The 15,051-nt window shown below is 46.9% G+C and overlaps 1 protein-coding gene across 1 annotated transcript in view; it reads left to right on the plus strand.

The window, feature by feature from the left end:
- The first annotated feature begins 5,726 nt into the window (after positions 1-5,726).
- The window catches only part of ANOS1 (anosmin 1), a 182,171-nt gene continuing 172,846 nt past the window's right edge, over positions 5,727-15,051 (plus strand). Inside the window, exon 1 of the mRNA XM_045813659.2 lies at positions 5,727-6,034. Coding sequence (XP_045669615.2) covers positions 5,828-6,034 — 207 coding nt within the window. The 5' untranslated portion in view covers positions 5,727-5,827. The remainder of the gene's footprint in view (positions 6,035-15,051) is intronic.

Below are 15,051 nucleotides of genomic sequence, written 5' to 3' on the forward strand. Positions count from 1 at the left end.
TATTTACAGTGGCTCAACGTAAATTTCGATGGGCTCCGAACATCAAAGAAGAAAAACCCACTTAAGTCTTTAAAAAGAATAGAATTTCAATATTTCTGAAGAGCACCTGTAGATTACTTTTCATGTTTAGGAATGAACAGAATAAAAGTATGATTGTTCATTAGAATTTTCCTTTAAGAAAGCTTTAAAATGTGATTTTACAAAATTTTAAATATGAACTTCACTGAAAAATTCATTATTTATTCACATAAAAACTACGCCAGTCAGAAGAGGGAAATGAGGTTCTTAAAGTTCTATTATTTAAGATTTAATATAAATTGTTCAATTTCAGTTTCTTTTAATGTGCTTATGATTCTCAAAATATATGTTGGGGGCAAACCAGTGATATTGTGGTCCTGTCAAAAACCGGAAACACACAAGTTACTTTTTATATTTTATTTTATTATTATTATTATTATTATTTTAAGATTTTATTTATTCGGCAGAGATAGAGACAGCCAGAGAGAGAGGGAACAGAAGCAGGGGGAGTGGGAGAGGAAGAAGCAGGCTCATAGCGGAAGAGCCTGATGTGGGGCTCGATCCCATAACGCCGGGATCACGCCCTGAGCGAAGGCAGACGCTTAACCGCTGTGCCACCCAGGCGCCCCCACTTTTTATATTTTAAATAGTTTCCTGCCTTTGACTATTAAGTAGTACTTATTTTATGGCCATATGTATTGGGTTTCCAAAACCCAGTGTTCCTGGCACGGTCCATCAGCCGCTATGCTCAGTAAGACACTAAGATCAGCAGAGACCATTAAACGTGCTAAAGCTAAAACTTTCTGGCGGTAGGTGCTGGGAGGGAAAAATTCACAGCTGAATATCAGTTACCATACAGTTGATTCTTGAAACATGAAAATGCATATTGATATGTTTTATTTTTTAGTAGTTCTTTTAATTTTAGTAATTATTGCAGTGACAGAGTAAAAATTTAGTGATGACTTAATCTAGAATAGGGTCTTTGCTTGCCCGCAGAATAGGTGCCGAATTCAATACTGACTGATAGATTGATGGTGACTTTGGGGGAGGAGAGGCAACAGGGCAGGGACAGAAGCTCATGAAAAGAAGGAGTAGCTTGAAATCATGTTATTGGACCATCCTTTGTATATTTTGCCCAAAAAATTTTAAAATTTCATTATTCTTTAGTGCACAAAAGAAATAGCAGTTTTCTGATGCTTCTTAGTAAAATCTTAGTAAATATAACAGGATAATTAATAAAATTGATACCTTTAAACCTTACAGGTTTAAATTTTTATAATCTCACTGAAGAGGAAAATGTGTTGTGTGCTTAACTTATCGCCAAACAGGATATCTACAGTGCACAATTTAAAAAAAGCAGATGCTTGCAAATGAATATGAGTGTCCTTTCCTACAAAGCACAATATATTCAATGGCCCTATTGCAAAAACTTATCATTTTCATTTGTAGAAGGATGAAATTGGCTGTCAGGGACCAGAGGAGTAGCAATACCAGACAGGTTCACCCATTCTTGCCTGAAATCGTATTACAAAAGATGGAAGTCTGTTATGTATCCATTCAGTTGTTAACTGCATCCCACTCCCCATTTCACTACTTTTTCCTCTGAAGAGCTCTCAGTATTCCCTGGATCATGCAATTCCAAGCTAAGCAGAAGGGATAAAGTCTGGAGGAGAAGGAGGGCACAGTTAAAGAAGAATCTAGAAGAGTCTTCTTACCAAAATTCTGAGAACTTAGCCTGCAAATGTAGCTGTGAGAATGGGTCAAGGCTCTAGCAGGAGGACATTTCTTGGTTTTCTCACGTTTTGTTTTCCAAAACTCAACTGCAGTTTCTGAGACTAGGTGCATGTTATTACATCATCAAACAAAGACAATTAAACTCATGTGAGTTCCCTCCCCTCACTTCATTGTCCCCTATCACCAATGACCGGGGACCTCATAAATGCCATCAAATCAAAGTATTAGGTCTTCCCCAGTTTTAGAGTGAGTTCTCAATATGCTTTTCCAAGAGGGGTGTATCAGAGAAAGATTATGCTTGTTTCCTTCATAGTTTATTCTTATCAAATGCAGCTGGGAAGCTTTTGAAAAGACAAGCTGCTAGTCTGAAAAAATGAGTGTAACACGATGTTGTTAGAGTGGAGTGTACTGGAAAAAGTATAGCAATGTGATAATTAAGAAATAGATTGGTATGGGGCGCCTGGGTGGCACAGCGGTTAAGCGTCTGCCTTCGGCTCAGGGCGTGATCCCGGCGTTGTGGGATCGAGCCCCACGTCAGGCTCCTCCGCTATGAGCCTGCTTCTTCCTCTCCCACTCCCCCTGCTTGTGTTCCCTCTCTCGCTGGCTGTCTCTATCTCTGTCAAATAAATAAATAAAATCTTTAAAAAAAAAAAAAAGAAAGAAATAGATTGGTATGTCCAATCCATATCAACAGGTATACCTAAAAAAATTACTTTAAACAACAAAAAAGCCAAAAAGGCTACCGAAATCCATTTTTAGTGGGTTGTTTTCTAACCAATTATCTGTTAAACCTGTTCCTGGTTCACTGGCTGTAGGAATACCAGGTGTTTAAAAGTTGAGATCCAGTGCCCTACCCATGTATGCTGAGCCAGAATCTTTGAACGTGGAATCCAGGAGTATACCTTTAGCAAGCTTCCCAGAGGGTTTTTACTCTGCTAAAAAAAGGGGGGGGGTGAGGAAGGAAAGAAGGGAGGCGGAGGGAAGGGAGAAAGGGAGGGAGGAGAGTAAAGAAAGAAGAAACTCATATTCTAAATAAATTGTAAGGAAGAATATAGCTAAGTTCTTGGATGAGGGCCTTGTTTTGTGTGTTTCTTCTAGAACCTAACCAAGGTGGGCCACACAGTTTGGTCTTTGTTCACATAGAATAAGAGTCAGTTACGACCCTTTCCCACTGTCCTTGCTAGATGGGTGTTTTGTCTATTTAAAGTCAAAGTGAAGCCAATATAACGTTCATTTCTTCTCCATACAAATTCAGACCGTGGGGTTCAAGTGGACTTTGAGCAAAGACTTGCTAAGCTCTTTCTTACCAATGTACCTGGACAATTTTCACCCATCCATTTCTCCATCATTCCTTCTGTACACTATGGTTCTCCTCCCATGTGGTGGATCTTCATGAACTTAACCAGTCCTGTCAAAAGTTAGCTTCCATGAGCCAACTTATACGGTGAACTGCAGAGTAAATTGGGAACATGTAAGCAGAATAAAAAACTTAGATTTCAACTGTTATTCTGACTTTACCAAAATGTTTTCTTTTTACAAGTTACTTTAAACTGAAATTAAAATGAATAACATAAAAAAGGCCAGCATAGTCACGGAAGATGTCTGTGATAATTCTAAAACAAGACAGCAATATAACCGCAAGTATAATTTTAACATGTGCATAAGGTAGCCCTGTATGTTTAATCTCAAGCTTTCTGTTCAACGGACTAGATGTTCTCTTTTGTGGTTTATTATAAAATGCATTTATTCATGGAAATGAATATGCTATGGAACCCATAAAAGTAGCCACACACTGCTTTTTAAAAAAAATACAGTGATCCCTTTGAACATTTAAAAAGCTGTTTTTAAAAGCTCAGCATGCTTGTCCCTATGATTTCACTTTCTAGAATATAAATTTCATGATACGACATGCAAAGTTATAAATCAAAGATACCGTGAGAAAATGTAGGCATGCATAATATCCTTGCCTTCATCAAGACCAGGTATTTGCTTAACTTTAAAAGTTAAATGCAATGGAAGCATCTGCTATAGCTTGTGGAAATGTTTCTCGCAATTCCCAGTGAAAGTGATAACCTTTAGAAGATAATTCCTCTACTCAGATGTCACTCCTCCATTCACTGCTATGAGGCCCTCTACACCCACCAGCTTGTGGTCACCATGGTTAGCTTCTTTGCTCTCGTCATTATGAAGTGTTTAACAGACTTTAAAAAGATTTCTATTCACTTCTGAGCATCTTTTAAACTACTGAGCTCATGCCTCAATTTTTTATGTTATCCCCTCAAGTGCACTATTGTCTTGCTTTCTACACATCGAGCTGGCCATGTTAACTCAAACCTTGTTCAGAATTAAAATCAGGACGGTGACAGAAGCACATTAAATCAAGTGTGGTCTTTCTAGGATGGGGCTCTGTACAACTGTGCAGGCCGCACACCCAGGAAGCCAGTTCTTCCTACAGAAACTTTTGAATGAGACCACTCTGGTTTTTAAAAATGCATTGAGAAACACACTAAGCAATGAATTCGGTTGGCCTTGCTGACTTAACTATCTGAAGAAATACAGAAGATGGTGTACTTGAAAAAGAGTCATAGGTATAACAGGATAACTGTAGATGTTGTCCTTATAATTTAACAGGAAGAGCTCAGAATCACAGAGTGGAAAATGTGGGGAAGATTGGGGTCGGGGAGAGGTTGGCAATTGGAGAGTCTGAGCTCTGTGGGAAGAGTCATCCCACTCTGCGATGGGTCTTTGGGCAGGCTGAGTGCATCTAGACAGTGGCTGTGCTTATTCATGTGCTCATGGAGGTACTAGGTTTTGGAACCCGGAAGTGCCATTCTGTATGACAATGTGGGGAGGCCCGGGCACAGGCACATAAGTCAGGTGGTCCGCACCCAAGTATGCGCGTGCATGGGTCTTTTTGACTCAACTGTGTTACAGACATATCCCCATGCCTCAAGCAGAGCCTTCATGATCACATCCCAGGTCCCTCTAGGGCTTCCTGCCTCCTTGCTGTGTCACAACCCAGTGGAACTCAGGGAAGCATGAACGTTGTTACAGGTGGCATATTATAAATGCTGCCACAGCTCTTTCCGTGGCATGGCCCTTTTCGTGGACCTAGAGCATGTGTGGCAAAAGAGCCTGGAAAGAGAATGCAAGAGACGGTGGGGCTGAACCAAGAGGCTTTAGGGGGCACATACAAGGAGGAGTTTGGGAAAGATTTCTGTGTTGAGGCACTCACCTTGGGAGAGAGTAGTGTTACCAGAAAAACAGACACCCGAGGACACAAGTAGTGTATATCTATTTAACAAATGGCCCTTGCTATGTACTCAGATTGGTTTCCAGGTAATAATAAGGAAAGAAGGGAGGAAGAACGAAGGAAGGAATGCGGAAGAGAGAGGAGCGAGGAAAATGTCAGTCAAATGGCCTTGCCTGGCTTCTGACTGGGCTCATACCCATTTCAGTTGTTGCTTAGCTCTTTCTCCTACTTGGGAATAAAAGGAAATTCAAATATGTGAAAGTATGAGCGAAGCTTGGACCCGGGGTAGAAACTGGGGACGAAGCCTACAACTTCGAGGCACGATGTCCTTCCTTAGGCAGGTTGGACGCCTTTGGGGGTCCCGAGGCCCTCCTCTCCAAGAGGGCACCTCCATCCCAGGCCCGGGCTCGCTCACACCTGGCGTTTACCTGGATGGTGTGTGTGGAGGGGGAGAATGCGGACTGTGGGGGAGCCTACGTGGGAGACCGACCACCCAGATTCGGGCGCACCGGGAAGACCGGGTCGGCGCCGCCCTGCCTTTGAGCGCTGGGGCTCGCTGCCCCTTAGACCTGCCCACGGCCCTCCGCCCGGCCCCCCTGTCACTCACTTTCCTTCCAGCCAATGGCGAGGCCGCCTGTCACCCTCACCCCACCCCTCGAGGCAGAGCGGGGAGGAGGTTGGCGGGGAGGGCGCGGGGCTGGAGTTGAATGATTGAACTTTCCAGCAGAGTTGCGGCGGCCGCCAGGTTCCCGGCAGTGCGGCCCCGGCGCGGAGCTGGGAGCCTCGGCCAGCGCCCGGCCCCCGCGCCCCTGACCCGCAGCCATGGTGCCTGGGGCGCCCGGCGCGGCCCTGACCCTCTGCCTCTGGCTGGCGGTCTCCGCGGGCTGCCTAGCTGGTGGCCCCGGCGCAGCGGCTGCTCGGCGGCTGGACGAGTCCCTGTCGGCCGTGAGCGTCCAGCGCGCCCGCTGCTCCTCCAGGTGCCTCAGCTTGCAGATCACGCGCATCTCCGCCTTCTTCCAGCACTTCCAGGTAGGGGAACGGCCGCCCGCCCTGGGGTCGCCCTGGCGCTGCGGACCGTGGCTTGGGGCGCACGCGGCGCCTGCCTCCCAGCCTCGGCGCCCAAACTTCTCGCCGGGCTCGGCCGGCAGATCCCGCTTTCTTTCGGCGTGAATTTTACAATCGAGGTGGTTGAACCCTCCTTTCCAGCCGCCTCGTTGCTTCCGAAAGGGAAAACAAACGTGCAGCATCTTTCCCCAACTCTCCTCTTCCCAGCGGAAAACGCAAGGCGCTTTTTGTGGGTAGAGAGAGCAGCTTTGCAGATTCCGAGGGTGGGTGTGTGCATTTGTTAGTTTCCCGGGACTTCCGCGCGCGGGACTCCGGGCTGGTGGCGAGTCCGGCAAAGTCCCGGGCGCTCCGGGGCCCTCGGTGCAGCCAGTACTGTGAGCGAGGCCGGGAGGCGCGCCCAGATGCGCCCGGGGACCCGCGCGACCCTCCCAGCCCCGCAGGTGCCTGCGGGTCGACACTTTTGTCTCTACTGAGCGGTGCTTTCACATTCGGCGGGCCAGTAGCTCGCAGTCCACCCTTGGAGTTCCAGACAGGGGCTCCAAGTCGTGAGTTCCAGAATGTGTGTTGGGGAGAGGGGTGTTGGTAGCCCCAATTCGGAGCCCTGGAGCTTCTAGGTCTAGTCAGTGGGTAGTGTGGAGAGCGAAGGAAGAAACGCAGGGGTTACGGGACTTAGAGGGCAGCGTTTGGATGCTCCGAGAAGAGTCCCGGGGTTAGTTGTCTTACCCTAACCCTCGTAGGTCCTTCCAGCTTGAGTGTGGAAGAGCGTGTGTGTGAATGTTGGAGGTTCACGGGGACGCACGCTTGGCGCCTGTGGATTGCCGGGACCCTTGGGGGGAGCGATAGCGCCGAGGGTCCCCGCAGGTCTTGTGTGGGAACCCGGGATGCTGGGGGCGCCTTCGCGCCGCTTGCGGGCTCTGCGGAGGCGCGACCGGTTGCCTTCCCCAGACGACCCGAGTGCGCGCAGTCTGAAATCATTCACGCAGACGCCTTATTTCTCTCGAGTGCCCTCGTTCTCCACTTGGCCTTCTCGCCCCTATCCTTAGCGGCTCACCTGTTCCAAGACTCTTAAGTTCCTTTTTGCCGCAGGGCAAACTGCGGAGGCCAGAAGGAGACCCGGGACTCTTTGGCAGGTTTTTGATATTAGGATATAAATGGGGCGCCCCTCCCGCCTGGGCAGGCTAAAGGGGGCTTTCCAAGGGGCTCTGGGTATTCAGCTGTGAGAGCAGGCGATTGTAATGACGGAGGAGTTTGGGACGAATCTCGGTAGGCTTCGTGTGGTCATCCTACCCTGAGAGCTAAGGAAAGCTGGCGCCCAATGGCACCAGCACTCACGGTTGGGCTCCTCAGAGATTGCGCCAGCTTGCCAAGTTTGCCTGTTCGGGAGTGCGCGTTCTCAAGGAAGCGACCTGCAGTGGGTTTCAGAGAAACCGGCACACCCTGCGTCCCTCCTGATTCCTTTAGGGAAAGGGAAACCCTAGTGCTCGCGTCCTACGCTGAAATTACGCTGACAACCTGGAGAGGGCTCCTCCCCAGCCACCTGGTTTCAAATCCGCCCTGCCCTTCCAGTCCGTCTCCTGAGGAGATGCTACACTATTGTTTAATCAATAACAGAGAACAAAACAGGGCGACCCATTCCTGGAGAGAAAGAGTTTCTTTTTCTTTTTCTTTTTCTCTTTCTTTCTTTCTTTCTTTCTTTCTTTCTTTTTCTTTCTTAATTGAATTGTCAGTTGCTGTAATGTATTTGTTTTACAGTTTAAGCGGCTAAAGAAGCAGTTTAGATCAAGCCAATTCCCGTGAAAGGCTTTTCTTGTGGTCTCCTGGCATGATTTCTCTTCGGAAGAAAAACTGCTGACAGAATACATGTTGCCAGACAATCCTGATTACATTTTAATTAGCTGGGGGTGGAATAAGCTGCAAATTACTGTTAGGACTTCATAACTGCTGTTTTTACCATCAATTGCCAAGCCATTCGTGGCGGGTTAACCCTAACCTGGTAATGCCTATCTGATTTACCTAAATTGCAGGGATTATGCTTTCTTAGGATTTGAAAAGACAGCAACACACTTTTCTCGTAAACCCTCAAGCTTCCCTGTCCCTCCCCCTTGTTAAATAATTGGGAGATGATGGAGGAGTCAGGCTGCTGCCAACTCCTTACAGGGCACATGGTATTTATTAACAGACAGGAAAGGCGGGGCTAGATGGAGCTTGGGGATGAGCCCCTTCTCTCAGGGTCGCCCCACCCGCTTGTGCAAAGAAGCCCCAGCAGAAGGGTGTTTCTGGAGCAGGTGGCCATTTTCAACGTCTCTCACACAGTTCTAGGCACCTTTTTAAGGACAGAAGAAGGCTGTCTCCATCCTTGAGGCCAGCCAAGTGTGTGGACTCTTAGATACAGCTGCCCGGGGTCAGCTATGGAGACCTGAACCTGTGCTTACACAGTGTAGACAGAGACTCGGAGCTGCGGGGGGCAGTGCCCTGGAATCTAATGGTCTCTGCCCCACTTGCACACGCTTTCCCGCCGCCCCGCCCTGCAGCAGCGAGGCTGTACGGCTTCAAGTAGATGGTGCTCACCTGGTGCCTTTGCTTTTGTGTGGATGGGCTTCACCTGTCAGCCGTGCAGCCATCAACCAGGCCTGAACGCCTAAGCAGCTCAGTACTGATGCATGGGGATGGGAATGGTGACGGGGGATTCCTGACTTATCTGGCACAGCCACTGACACAGAAGAGTTGAGAATTTCATACCGAAAACGAGACGGGTGGGTGAACTGCGTCACATCCCTGCTCGGTGCTGGCCCCATTCATGAAAAGAAGCAGTGCAAGTTAGCACCTCACAGGATATCCATTCCCAGCTCCATGTGCAGTCTGCCAGATGCATACCTGCTTGCTCACACATGACACTTGCTTGGTATACCCTCTTCTGTAAGCTTCTAGACCAATGCCTTGCACTTTGTTCTAGATGTTGTCCTCAGGAAGTGGAGCCAGGGATCTCCCCCTCCTACTTTTCAGAGGACAGCAAATGGGCAACTGCCCAGTCCATTGCAACTTCCTCACTGGATGCAAGTAGATACCTGCTCCAGGGATGGGCTTGCTCCCCGGAAGTCTTGGACTCTGGCTGCCCACGCATCAAACACAGGGTGGTGCTTCCAGCATGAGATGAGGACAGTCACCACTGTATTCTGGAACACTGCGGCTCATGCATGCATCAGACCCTCCTTGGACCCTTGTCCAGGTACCTGCATGGGCCAGAGTGTGACAGTCGTTTTGGGGCAAGGAGTAGGGAGGGAGAGGCTGGGTGAAGACCGGGGTGCCAGAGACAAGGGAGTGGGGAGCCAAGAACCTTCCCCAAGGAGGTGAAGGAGCAGTGGGAGGGAGGATCACACCTGATCCAAGGCTCCAAGCCTCCAGAACAAGCTCTAGTATTCCTTCAGACTTCCCATATGAAACACCCAACTCGGATACAGTCATTGAGATTTCAATATGGTGACCACAGAGCATTAAGCCCCAGGCATTGGTCCCCCTGCACATGGACCACATGCATTGGTCATATGTCCATGAAGCAGCTCTCATGTGGATTTTTGTACCTCAATGGTGCAGAACCCTTGGGAGGGCTGAAGCCCATTTGTCATGGGGGTTCCTCATAGGGTTTTCTGCAGCGTTCCAGCTTAACAATGCTGACCAATGTTCACTTGGGAATAACCTCTCCCCTTGTTTTTTCACCTTCACTAGGATATTAAAGAAGAGGGAAAGGAGGAAAGACTGTGTCTGAAATAAACTCTCTCTTTCTCAGCAAATCTCATGTAACTTAAGGGTGACTCCCTCTCTTACGCTAGTTGGGATATGCCTAGCAGAGACCACTCTTGTCTCCCTGGCTGTGCTCATCGTGGCAACCGTGCAGCTCAATCTCTGAGCCTTAAAGATAGAGTCATTGCACTAAGTATTAGGAGACCTGGGACCTGTTCTTTCTGTGCCTCTGGTTTGTCCAAGGAGGCTCAAGAGAATAGCACTTGAGAACAAATCGTAGCCAATGTACAGCAGAGGAGGGGGGGACATGTCTGCTTCTTTGCCAGAATTCGGCGCTGCTCGGGGAAGAAGTGGATCTTCTTGTTGGAAGATAAGTAGCAGGTTGCTAGCAGCCTGGGCCCTGTGGGTCTAGAATTTTATTAGTGGTAAGAGATTCTTGTTTAATGGGACATTATTCACCCTATGAAGTACCATGGATAGGCCCGCTTAGGTAGCTGATTAGAGAGATCAGAGGCTTTTCTTAGCAGTAATTGGAAGCTGTTTGTTTTGGCAAAAGGGAGAACTAAGCTGGTGATTAGTTCATTCTACTTAGAGGACTAGCCTCTTCTCCAAGAAGAAGTAAATAAACAATTATCGCATCAAACCCCGTTGCAGCCACAGATCAGCCCTAGGCTCACAGACTTTTGGAAGAGCACTTTTGTGGTGAATTTACCCATCCCTGGTGTGTCGCTTTGCCCTGCAGTGAGGTTAAGTTACATACCAGAATGGCCGGGCGTCCCTGGAAGAAAGGCCATCCTCAGCTTTGGCCTTTGTATTTCCTGGTCAGAGTTCCCCGGATCTCTGGCTGTGGTTCTAAGAGTTTCTGAATTTAACCAAAAGTAAACATTAGGCTATTCATGGCAAATTTTTTGTTTGCAATGTAGTGTTTCTCCTTGAATGTGATTTAAAAGTCTATCTTATTGTGACTATTACAGAACATTTTAAGACCGCATTAAAAAACACTTACTGACTTGCTTATTTCTTTGTGCACAATATCATAAAGAAATATATACTCCTATATATGTTTATATTGTATATGTTCATATATATCCGTGTGTATTTACATATGATACCCTATATGCACGTATGTGTGGTTGAAGGCCTAATTTAAAGAGTTAAAAGTTCACGTTGGTGTGTTTCCACATGAAAAACTTAATCATAAATTAGGTTATTATTTCTTTGAAATGGATTCCACAGATTACCCTGTATAACCTGTCCTCGTATATTTCTGTGAATGGGTATAAAACGGTAGGGTTAGGGGCGCCTGGGTAGCGCAGTCGTTAAGCGTCTGCCTTCGGCTCAGGGCGTGATCCCAGCGTTCCGTGATCGAGTCCCACATCGGGCTCCTCCGCTGGGAGCCTGCTTCTTCCTCTCCCACTCCCCTGCTGTGTTCCCTCTCTCGCTGGCTGTCCCTCTGTCACATAAAAAAAAAAAAAAAAAAAAGTCTTAAAAAAAAAAAAAAACAGGGGCGCCTGGGTGGCACAGCGGTTAAGCGTCTGCCTTCGGCTCAGGGCGTGATCCCGGCGTTATGGGATCGAGCCCCACATCAGGCTCCTCCACTGTGAGCCTGCTTCTTCCTCTCCCACTCCCCCTGCTGTGTTCCCTCTCTCGCTGGCTGTCTCTATCTCTGTTAAATAAATAAAATCTTAAAAAAAAAAAAAAAAAAAAACGGTAGGGTTAGGGGGCACCTGACTGGCTCAGTGGGTGGAGCCCGTGACCCTTGATCCCAGGGTTGTGAGTTTCAGCCGCACATTGGGTGTAGAGATTACTTAAAAATAAAGAGCTTTAAACAACAGAACAAATCTATAGGGTTAGAGAAGTTTAAGAGAAGGGTTAGTGGGCTCTGCTTGTATTAATTCAGGCATGGAGAGGTTCCTTTGCATAACTTGGCAATGCTTTATAGAATTCTCCTCTCACAATTTTGGGTGGGGCGTTTGTGCTTGGGACAACAGAGCAGCATATTGATATTATCAAAATACATTTTATATATGGAAAACAGGACCAGGAAAATTGCAGATGCCCCCATCGCAGTGCCCTTGTGCAAATTAGTGCTTAACTTACCCTTTGGAAGACTTGTCTGAGCTCACAGACCTTTCGAGTTCCATCTAAGGCTGCCTTGCACATTTCTGTTTCACGTACTCTAGAGCCCGCGGTGTGGAAGTGTGTAGTCTATCAACATATGGCATTTATTAAGTATGACCTAGTTTTTCCTCTTTACATTAATCAAAGATACCCCTAACTCTTTCAAGCTTCAGATCAGCAGGAGGTCGTCCGCATTACTGAGCAGACCGATAAAGCTGTCTTCCTGACCTTTTAGTTACCTGGGTACCATCATCTTAGGAAAATGTGTAATTTCGTTTGGATTCTCTGAAATATTGACAGTAGGTCATAGACACCTATTCCTTCTCGGTAGATGCTGTTGGTGACCTTCTGTCCCTCACCTCCTTAACCCCCAGCTCCTGTGTCAGCTGCTAATGGCTTACAGCTGCTCCCCCTTAGAGACTAACTTTTTGCTGGTGGGCACCATCTTGCCAGCCAAGCAGTGTATCCTCCTCTCTTGATGAAGGCAAATCTTGCCGTTGGCTCCCTGCTGGAGGCCACAGGAGGCCAGCCCCTTGTGGAAATAACTTTTTAGTGCAATTTGTGCCAGAGCATTGCATGGGACCACGCTTCTGCATGTCTCCAGCTGAGATCCCTTCCCTGCTTACTCCTTCTCCTGGTTCCTTCTTCCTGTTTCCACTGAGGGCTTCCCCCAAGATATCACAGATGCAGGAAGCCCCTTTCCAGCCTCTGCTTCTAGGAAACCCAATCTCAGACACCTACCTACCTTAAGAGATTCCTCATCTAAGTCAACACAGTTGTTTTTCAGATTGGACAACTTGATGCTTTTAAAAACGACTTGTTCAAGGACATACAGATGGTAGAAAGCAGGGAAAGAGAACCAGCTTTCATCTCTTTTCCCCACTATCCCTTTAAAAAAAATCCTGAGCTTTTATACAAATTAAAAAAGGCTTCTAAATGAAGAAGCACTTAGAATGAGAACATTTTCTGTGCTTGGATTTAGGTTATATCTCCTGATGATTTCAGTAAAAAGTTTTCAAAACTTTGAGGCCAACATATAAGCCCATCATGCTCCTTTACTGTCCATGTGAAATGTATGCACTGTTAAAGCAAGCTCTTAATAGTCGTATGGCTGGTGATGGGGTGAGGGGACAGCATTAAGCACAGTACCCCCTGCAGCTCTAGGAAGATGAAAAGGAGGACCAATTAGTTGTTTGGTTTTCCTCAGCCAGCAACCAGGGAGCCACATCCCCCAGGACCTGGAATTGGTGTTATACCCTTGGATTTCACACACTGGTTCCAAATGATGAGTGGAGGCATCTTCCCTGGTGGTGAAGAAGGTTGGATAAAAGTCGTTATCCCTGATAGCCAATAAGTAAAGGAAAATGGGAGCGAGCAGTGCTTATGGCTCGTTTTAATGTACATCACAGGCTGCAGACGCTCATTCTGTTTCTCCCTTAAAAAAAAAACAACAACAGGGGTTAATCCGTTCCTTTTATTTCAGCTAATAGGGATGGGTTGCAGTGGTTTTGAAGAAAACTGTAGATCCCTGCTCTAGAGGAGATGGACACGTGAGCCGAACCGCGAACGTTGGGTTACTCCGGCCCAGAGGAACAACATGAGTAAATGCGGAGTCTTGCAGCAGTTCGGTCTGGCTGTCGGGGGACTCTGAGTGCTCCTCAGGGACGTGGTAGAGCGTCAGCCCGTCAGCTAGCAGCCAGCGTTTGGGGACTTGTCCCTGGAGCTGTAACAAAGCTCACGTCCCTTGTTCTACAGATCAGTTTCACAACATGCCCAGGCCATTATGACACTTGGAGGTGTGTGTTCAGCTCTTCTTCCTGGTTCTTGCTGAACCAAGATCAGGTTCTCTGGTTGAACCGCAGGCTACACTGCTGGCAGGTCTAATGCTCTTCATCTGATCTTTATGGAGCTCTTGCCAGCACCCGTAACAAAGAGCCCCAAGTGAGCTTAAGAAGGTGGAAGGAGGCTGCCCTTCCCATCTCCTTGCCATCATGCCTGCAACAGGACCCCGGTCTGAACTCGTGGGGGTGGGCCCAAAGAAGAAGCTCTCCCGAATTACTGAGCCAAAGTTAGAATGTAGTTAGCATTGCATTTTACAGGGTCTTGGTGTTGACAAAGTGGTTTCACATAAAATAATCTGTTTGACCTCCTCAGCAACTCTGTGAGGTCACGAGTGTTATTTTTCTTCTACAGATAAGAAAACTGAAGGTCTGGAAGTGAGGTAACCAAGGCTTTATAGCAAAAACTCAAGCACTCATTGTCCTATTCCCAAATACTTATATTAAATGATCCTGCTTCTCAGAATGTTAACAGTGAAAGAAGACAGAGTGGAAATAGCAACTGTAACATAATTGAGAATCATGGAGTTTTGAGGGGAAATATTCCTACATTTCTCATTGGCTCCCGGAGGCACCATTGCATCACAGAGTAGCACGATTGTGGATAATTGAAAGAGTAATGGCATGATAAAAAAAGCCTTAAAAAATACCAGTCCATCAACACCCATCCCTTGTGCATTTAACCGTCCACATTTTTCTTCCATCCAATAAGAATCTGTCAAAGACAATCATCTTCCAAGTATCTTAGGTTCTAGGGATCCCACATAAGTGAGATGTACTTCCCGCCCTCAAAAGTTGAAGCAAATAAGGGCGCCTGGGTGGCACAGTCGTTAAGCGTCTGCCTTCGGCTCAGGGCGTGATCCTGGTGTTATGGGATCGAGCCCCACATCAGGCTCCTGCGCTATGAGCCCGCTTCTTCCTCTCCCACTCCCCCTGCTTGTGTTCCCTCTCTCGCTGGCTGTCATCTCTGTCAAATAAATAAATAAAATCTTTAAAAAAAAAAAGTTGAAGCAAATAGTTGCAAAGAGTTTTGAAGTGAAGAAAGAAACTATTATAATCATGTATCATTTAAAATCTCCGTACATGACGGTTTAATGTGCAAGCATAATTTCTTAGAGTTGTTTTTCTCCTATCAGTGGATTTTGTCCATCACCACTTGACTTGTCCAGCAAAATAGCAGCGTGTTAGTGTGATCCTTGCAGAAATGTTTTGGAAATAGCTGGGCTCCTTGATGTCACAGAGTCTGAGTTCACTGTCTGGGAGTAACCGTGGTCTGGGCACTTC

This window comes from Ursus americanus, chromosome X (assembly GCF_024610735.1).
Source record: "Ursus americanus isolate L20-20 chromosome X, mUrsAme1.1.p, whole genome shotgun sequence".
NCBI classification, from domain to species: Eukaryota; Metazoa; Chordata; class Mammalia; order Carnivora; family Ursidae; genus Ursus; species Ursus americanus.